The following is an 8,793-nucleotide window of genomic DNA, read 5'->3' as shown; positions in this document are numbered from 1 at the left end:
TGGCAGAGGAGTATGAAGGAGATCACGAAACGCTTGGTTGCTGTCGGTGCTACTCGCCTTCCAGGATGGGGACCGCGTGATCCTCACTGTGCCTGGTTGGAGACACTACAAGATATGGCTGCCAACCGATGTCAGTGGCGTTCTTGTTGTCAGTTTCTGTCCAGATTGCCTGAGTGAATGTCTGGAGGTGTAGGCACTTCGGAATGATTGTGTTAAGCTAGCACTAAGTCCCTCCTCCATACGCCTTTATTCTTTTCTTTACAATAAGGCTTTCAAATAAGTCATGGTTGTACGGCAGTGAAGCATCGGTATTGAACACTGATGTCTTGCTGTTGATGATGATTCTGGATGGTGAAAGGCCATTCTGTCCTCTCGGTACATTACAGCGCCAGAGTTAAGTTGCCGGTTCGTACATTCGTTCGTCCCTGCTTGGTCCACATGAAGATGCATTGCTAAACCATGGGGAACCACCAAACTACTGAATACGGAAAAATTCTCCGCCAACGGTCACACTGTTATTTGAGCAGGTCTCTCAGATGACAAACGTTTATTATTACAAGACTATTACCATCAGTATCAAGATCATTTCCTGCAGTGTTGCATTCCCGAAGTTCATTACATCTGGACTGCAGATTTTGACGCCGATACAATTACTAAATTAAATCAATCCTTAACACATCTCTGACTGAGATAAACTTTTAAACGTAAACACAAGTTAGATGCCAACTCTACCACCGAACGCACAACATTTGCTCCCGAATTCACGAAAATGCAATGACTAGGTGGTTGTTTGTTGGCTGGAAATAAATGCAACTCAGAGCCAAACAACCTGCTTGATTCTGTTCATGTTCTCACCGTAGTGTCGAGCGAATTAAACCGGTGGCCTTCCGTCAAACACTGTTGATACGAACACCAAAGCTCTATTTCTAGACACAGAAAGTGGTGAATCAAATCCGAATGCCCTGCCACTGAGCTTAACCCGTTCCCTCCTCACAGTAAACCGGCCTTAGACGTCCTCATCCGCTTATTTCAATATCCGTCACCAATAAACACTGAATATTTTACTCCTCTGACGGACGAAAAAAACAACACATATTGACACCTAACAAATCTTTCAACTGTTCTGATTATGCGATAGCATTTACTGGTTTGCATACGAACAGACCACCAACTGAGAATTACGTTGAAGAAAGTGAGGCGCAAATTGCTACTAAAGATAGAAGTCCAACCCTGTCGCGAACGCGGTGATCGGTTCACTGGTAGAAACAAACCCAAACACTGCTTGATAACTGTACGGAGGCCAGCCGTCCTTAATAACCGAACACATCATTTGGACGGATGTGTCACGTGCAGGACACGGGCCAAATGAAGGCACGCCTGATTGGTCAGAATGCCAGCCAATCCGAGCCAAGCACCTTTGACTCGACACTTCTCGCCCCCTCACGGACATTCTGGTCTGACCTTTTGGAACACTCTGTGACTACCCTATAAATACAGTTGTAATGATTTTCCTTTGTCTCCATAAAGGGCTGTGTAGAGCTACCGTGCCTTTTGATACACCATAGTGGGCGGAGCAGGAAGCCAAGGGACCGATATAGAGTTGCACTACCGTTCAGCAAGACACAATAATAACGGAATGACTGAGTTCCTTGCATTGACAGAGAAAAGGCACTAGGATCCGACATTCCATTGTTATCACGGATAACATCAAGTGACTGACTTGTTCATCTCAAGTGAGACCACCAAGCATGAATGACCATATGATCCATTGGGTCTTCATTTCTTTTTTATTATCCAGGAAAGACATCCTTGTCAGATAAAGCTACAGACAAGCCTGTTTTGATGTAAAAAATCTTCCACAAACGTATCATATCTCCATCATTCTGATTTCGTGACCTGCGACCGGGCATAACCATATTCCTTGTGCGCCTCACTGAGCCGTTGGTTCATCGACAGTCTGAGTGAGTTGTAGTCTTGCTCTTAAGAGAAACAAGTCATTGAGAGAAAAAATTCTTTTTTCGGGTAGATAAAAAGAAGATGATCGTTCAACCACCCGAAGGAATCACAAGGGCTGGGAGGCCGCCAGGTCGTTCAAGCCCAGACAGGAGAAGTCGGAATGTGGAGGTCGGGTTCGAACTAGGGACCTTCCGGTCAGTAAATTCGCGTTCTAACCACCATTAAAGAATTAGGGACCTTTCAAGAAAATCGCGTTCTAACCACCATTAAAGAATAGCCTTTGATAACGTACTTCGTTGTCTAAACACTGTTCACTCAAGTAAGCAGTGCATTTTGTGGAGTTTCATCTCCACCAAAGTTGGCGAATGATCAACAACAGCGTCTAAGTAGACAATGTCATCTCTATTGTTTAGATGGTCAAAGTCTCAAACCAACATCTCCAAGGCACGTACTGAATGTCATCTACGAACAAATAACGAAACATGAGAACGACCACAGCTGACTTGGTTTTACTCTTGAACACCTCGGTTTTTGTGTTGTTTTGCAAAGGCAATTTAGAGGCGGGCTGATAGAACTCCATTACTGTTTCCCACGCAACTTAGGAAGCTTATCAGAAAAAAAAGCTAAAGTGAGGTGAACGGGCTAAACAGACAGAACGACCGCTTGAATGAAATGTACTTCCGAACGCGACTTGGCGACAGGATTTGACGCCGATAGGGAGTGTCTCGAAGCAGCTATTTGGTACCAGACATCAGGATCGGCAACGTTGCGGGGTATAGGTAGCTCAGGTGCGCACTTTGGGTGTTTGTCTGTTCTGATACCCTATCAGATGTTGTTTACAGACTATACTGGCACAAGCAGAAGAGGAACTCAACTCAACCCCGCACTGACGAAGTCACCTCGACTGATGATGAAATTTTTGCAATCCCACTCCCACACTCGGCCAACAGACCAACAACCAAGCCGTAACGGTTATACGGACAATGCGTGAACTCACTAAAACAGTTAACCACTGCTATTTCCCTTTGCTTCTTTCGAGCCGTCCAACCATACTGCTCCTCAATAGTTTCAGGCAATTGCTATACATGTTACCTGGGATCACCACTGACACGCACACTGAACAAGTGACTGCTCTGTTCAACTAGTATGTCCCCGGTGAAAGCATTGCTGGTTAGGATTACGCCTGTACCTAGGTATCGATCGATTGCTTGCAAGTGTGCAATTTTAAAACTGCTTGATGAAAAATGAGTCACCTTTTCGCCTGAGAGCCTTAATCGGTTTGAATATCGAAGAGCAATCTTGATGCTGTTGCGTACTCTCCATCGCTTCTTCACTTGTTTTCATGGATTACACCAGTCGTTTTGATGGCGGTTGCAAACGGGTCCCGTATGAAGGTAGGGGTGAGGTGTGCGTGGTCCAGCTTCTTGAAGATTATTTAGGACCCAGCTTACAAGTCTGGATAACTGTACGTCCCTCGCGACCACTACGGGTGTTCTTCGCTTCTTTTCTCCCTAAATGTTCACAGTCTGCTTATCTCCACTTTTTCATTAAATGCATTCTTTGGCTGCACACACGGAATGCAGGAGGTCAGCAACAGGAGAGTGCACTGTCAGCCCGTTCTATCAAGTATCAAGGCATAGGATTCATCCACAATTCAAGGGGGGCTACACTTCCCTCACTACAGTTTGCATTTCAAGATACTTCGGAGCGACCTGTCCTGTCAACTAAGCGCAGCCGATAACCTGCACTGCAAACACTCGAGTTCAAACCCGGTATGTTGTGGGTACACCACCAGCTCACCTTGAACAATGCTCCTTCGTGTGTCCTCCCATACCGGACTTGTAGTTCTGCTGTTGTACTCCATGGACTAGAAAAGAAAACAAATTGTCGTTATTCCTGTGTCCTCCCATACCGGACTTGTAGTTCCACTCCATGGACTAGAAAAGAAAACAAATTGTCGTTATTCCATACCCCGTGAAGCGGGGGCTATCGTCATCAACTATGTGGTTAGGTTTTCTCGGAATCCTAAAGGCTCTTCTATCCCTTTCTCACCGAAACCGTTTCAGCTTCGTCAATAGTCAAACCCATGTGTGTTTGTACCATAAACCTCCGTAACTCTGTTGTCCCCTGCTTAGTCTGATACTAGACTAATAGTATCGTTTCTATGAACCTTCTGAGACGCGGGTCTTATAGCCTGATAATCTATCAGGCTACTAGAAAATTGTGTTCTTCAAATCCACCGAGAATTTGCCTCAGTATACTTGGATCCCTATTTGAATTGAGTTAGCTTAACCTTAGACCTGAGCTGCGCCATCGATAACAAAAACGACCAGAGCCAAGGGAAGTTTGCATGAACGCTATGTCAGAAATTTCATTTGACATTTGAAAATCTGCATTCGATCTGTTTTGTGCGAAAGCAGCACGCAGTCTCGTAGACCACAAAACAGGCGGTGCTTCCAGGCACACGATCGTCGTCACATACCCACAGTTCCAAGCTGATGCTTTAAGATGCCGACTAGTTAGTCGAGGGAGGGAATACCATCTGCGAGGACAAAGGAAGGCTCGGACCGACACAATCAAAGCCAATGCGAAACAACCTGACCTCAACGTGGCCCGTTGCTGGGACGACAGGTGGGTAGCTATTAGCTGGTCTTCCCTACTTCTGGAAACACTGTGAAATCTACTCACCTGGTTTGACGCGAAAAATGCGAGAAAACATATACCGTTAGGATGCAACCTCAAGAAGAGCTGGTTGATGAATTGGTTACAATTATCCGAGTTCAAATGATTGCATAAAGCGAACAGTCCGTTGTTAATTGATTTGAATCTGACGTCAAATCGTCGAGACATGTTGAAACGTGAGAAACCAGGCCATCCTCTGATCGCTTGAGGAAAATCAGTCCGAGAGAGATCTCAATGAGCGAGACTATCCGGTTTTGGAGGAAAAAAGGAAGGTACTACATTTTTCTGTTATGTCTTTCATTACTAATATGTACACAAGAAAGAATGGCAATGGGACGTTTGCAAACGAGAACAAAGCTCACGAAAAACAAGCCCGGTTGGTGATTTTTCAAAGAGAATAAGAGAATGGGAATAGAACCCCATAAAAAAGGTCAAAATTTGAATTCCTTGTACTTCTTGGCCGCCGTCTGCAGCGGAGCTTCCAGCTGTGATGTGGATAGGACGCTCCCACCACCAGATTTCAAACCGCCAGCCACACTTTGTTGGGACTCCGTACCGGAGACTCGCTTCTGAAGCATTTGAGCACGCGGATCCTCAGCCTGGAATAAAGAAAACAAAAGACGTGTGTCCATGGAAGTCAAATAAAACACATTCAATATGAACTAGCTAACAAGGACAAGACTTCGTGATCCATAATTTACCTCAATACCACGTTGAGCACCAGTGGCCCCGGTGACGTCGTACAGCTTGGTGCTACCCATTAGCGCATTAGGCTGCAGGCCCGTTTCGCGTTCAGGCAACACGCGGTACAATTGTGCAGAGGGAGTCACCAAGCCTGTGCTGTCTTCCATAGCTTCCTCTATGGTCTTCTTTCGCAACTCAATTGTGCTCTGTGGAGTCTCCAAGCCCAGCCCGACGCTGGAAACGCCACTTGGTGTGATCAAGCTGAAAAATTAAAGAAGGGGAATTACGATAGCTGAGGTAAGTGGAACACGCCTTAAGGCTTCGACGAACGGACAGAAAACACGTGGCAAGTACAGAGAGAAGACTGGTTTATTTGTTGACTACAGATGGGCAGGTTTCGAATGACCAGACCACGGGGAAAACAATTACCAAAACACTCCAAACCTGCGCTGGGTAACCTAACCAGACACAGGAGATTGAGACCACGTCAGATTTACAGGAGACCAATCAAACTATGCGAAGACCGTTTCCAGAACCACCAGGTACTGTTTAGAAGCTATATAATCACAGGCAGAAGAGGAGGAATTCACCCACTCAACCCTGCACTGACGATGTCACCTCGATTGATGATGAAACGTTTGCAATCCAACTGCCAAGCTCGGCGAACGGACCAACAACCAAGCAGCGCACCCGAGCTACGTACAGTCTACAACATTACTAACCTAAGTAAACTTTACGAGACCCATTGGACAGCATCGCGAATATGTGAACAGATCGATTCCCCTAACCGGACGTAGTGTCCTTTCACCACTCGGCTGTACGTAGCCCATGAGAATCTTAGGTCAAGAGTGCGGCAGCGACCCCCAAACCTTCCCAGTCACACTCTAAGCATGCATTGTCACATCTACGAGTTTGGCACATTCAGGATGTTGAGGACAAGATAACTTTGGTCCGGATGAACTTTGATGTATAGTGCCTGCTTGGTGGTAGTTTATGCCTGGGTTCGTATAAAGTAAAAAGTAAAAAACCAGAAATACGAAGGACACATTTGTGGTGTGTAAATAGTGCAAATAGCGGAGGGTACGACTCGATGCCATCTAGCTACCGCAAAGCAGCAGTGTTTCTCGGGAAATGCAAACACACTTCCACGGAACAAGTCGCCACATGTTCCGGCCCCCAACCTAGAAGACCAGGAGACTGTGTTTGTCAGACCTCTAACCATTGAACAACCGGGTATGAGGGACTCTGGGTGTCACGGAAGCACCTCCAGTATAGCTCGATGGGTTGCTGAGGTGCACAAACCGTCACACTACGGCAAGGTTCAGTCTTTTCGTGGCTGAACGGTCATAGATTGTTTCATACGTTAGGCACTCTGTAGTCCGTTTGGAAAGGTTCCGCCACAGTAAAGGGCGGAGCGATCCATCCAGTCGCATGACTAAGGACGAAAGATAATTCACCCCGCAGTCACATATTGCACAAAACTCAAGTACTTACCCACTAGCGGGAGTAACCAGACCACCCAAATCCAGTTCAGGACGAGCCACTCCCGCCCCAGGCAGAGTGACGAGCACTTTTTCTGTATCGGCGAGAGACGAAGCCGCCATCCCTTCGGCACCCATCTCCTCGTCTGTATCCATGTCCTCCTCATCCTCACCTTCTGACTCTTCATCGGACTCCAATTCGCCCCAGAAGCTGACAGTGCCTTGGGCTGCAATAAATCGAGAAACGAGTTGAAAATTGGTCAAAATGTCCCCTAAATCCGAACTAGAACGTGTTTCATCAAGATACTAAAATATAACTCACCAATTTGTTCATCTGCATCATCCAGCGAACTTGGTGCGGGTGGGGGTGGGGGCACGCCAGCAATGTTACCACCATTCCCAAACACATCTCCGTAAACCGGACGACCCAGTTCGTCCACAGGAGGTTTGCCCCACCCACCTGGGTGGTAGCCAAACGCGCACCCGTCAGGAATCGGGGCATTCAGTCCAGGAATCTTCAGATTCGGATAGGATGGAGGTGGGCCATAGCGCTGCATTGCAATCAGCCAAGGAGGCGGGTATCGCTCGGCCCCCTAAAGAGTGGGAATGTGAGGGGAATATGGTATTGAACGTCGCTTCGAACGAGGAAAACGTAAAAGCCCCAACAGTTGGCTTGGCACGGGAAAAGAGGATGGCGGGAAATCACATTAAAAGACAGGCCAAACACTACAACCATTTCGTCAACATCAGTTCATAACTGTCGTATGATGGGTCGTATAGTGGATCTAGTGGCGACAGAATCGTTCACCGTTGAAGTTAGGACAGCGGATGAAGGGGGCAACAGACTGGATCCTTAGTGTCGAGGTAATCACGATAAGCAGTTACGGACAAATTAAGCGGTGAAGATTGGCAACGAAGCGAAGGAAGTAGTCCGCATGCCGAGATGTCATTTGATGGCCCACATCTATCAGTTCAAGAAGGAGACAGCACGGCAGGAAAATGCCCTTCGACGAACGAACACAAGGTTCCTAAGAAGTCAGACAAACCCTAAAACTTTTCCGGATGTCCGGTGAAGGCCATGTGTCAGCAAGGGAGTGCAACCGAACAAAGTGGCGAAAACCAACAGAATCGAATAGGACGGTCGGTTAGCCACCAGTATTGCCTCAAATTGCGTACAAACTGTGCTGCTCATAGCTCCCATCAGTAGCATGCGTCCACCACAACAATTTACCTAGCTGTTACGTGACTAACAGACTTTTTTTAGAGGGACACCCAGAAACACAATTAAATTCCCACCATAAATATGGAAGTGTGTAGGCACCATTACGTCACAGTGTTCAATTCAAAGGCTTGTCAATATCGGGGAAACCGGGCCCATCAAAAATAATATATAGACAAATGCATAAGCTGATAAACGGGTTCCTAATCGAAAACATCGGACAGAGTCAACTTTAGTCTAGTAAATAAGTGTCCCTTCCCATTGTAGAAGAACAAGCCGAGAACCGAATAACATCGTTTCACCTTCTTTCAACTTGATCAGCCATAGCAGTGGGGTAATCCAGTGAGGCCGGTACCGTTGCGCAGAAGATGGAAGACGATTAGCTGCCGCCGACTATCCACCAGTATCCCCATAGCGTTGCGTACTTCAAACGTAATGCTGTGCAATACTTGGCAAGGGACCTATAATGCCTGATAAAACCGCACAAACTGGAATGGCATATACGTGCAGAGCTGAGGTAGCAAAAGACCCAGGACTAAGTAAAAGCACTGGCCTCGCAAGGGCAGATTGTCTGCGATGGCTGGTTGGAAACCCCTGCTGATGTGGACGATTCACGTAAATGGAACAGTCCATGTATTCAACAACCACCTCCAATTATTAATTTTACCCGCTCGTTTTGTTGTGTTTTTTTCAGCGCCAGAAACCAGAAGGCGTTACAAAGGCTCGAAACAACTGCAATCATGTTAAAAAGCAATTCGCTCAACAAAACAA

At 46.5% G+C, this 8,793-nt stretch overlaps 1 protein-coding gene across 1 annotated transcript in view; it reads right to left on the bottom strand.

Annotated features, from left to right (window-relative positions):
- Positions 1–4,607: 4,607 nt before the first annotated feature.
- Positions 4,608–8,793, bottom strand: part of T265_01022 (hypothetical protein) — a gene marked incomplete at both ends in the record, with an annotated part of 11,138 nt that continues 6,952 nt past the window's right edge. The window contains 4 exons of the mRNA XM_009164965.1: positions 4,608–5,237; positions 5,340–5,583; positions 6,817–7,030; positions 7,126–7,396. Of these exons, the coding sequence (XP_009163229.1) occupies positions 5,070–5,237; positions 5,340–5,583; positions 6,817–7,030; positions 7,126–7,396 (897 nt within the window). The remainder of the gene's footprint in view (positions 5,238–5,339; positions 5,584–6,816; positions 7,031–7,125; positions 7,397–8,793) is intronic.

Source organism: Opisthorchis viverrini, assembly GCF_000715545.1.
Source record: "Opisthorchis viverrini unplaced genomic scaffold opera_v5_11, whole genome shotgun sequence".
NCBI classification, from domain to species: Eukaryota; Metazoa; Platyhelminthes; class Trematoda; order Opisthorchiida; family Opisthorchiidae; genus Opisthorchis; species Opisthorchis viverrini.
Note: the sequence above shows the minus strand (reverse complement) of the source record. Positions and strands in the feature narration are given on the sequence as shown.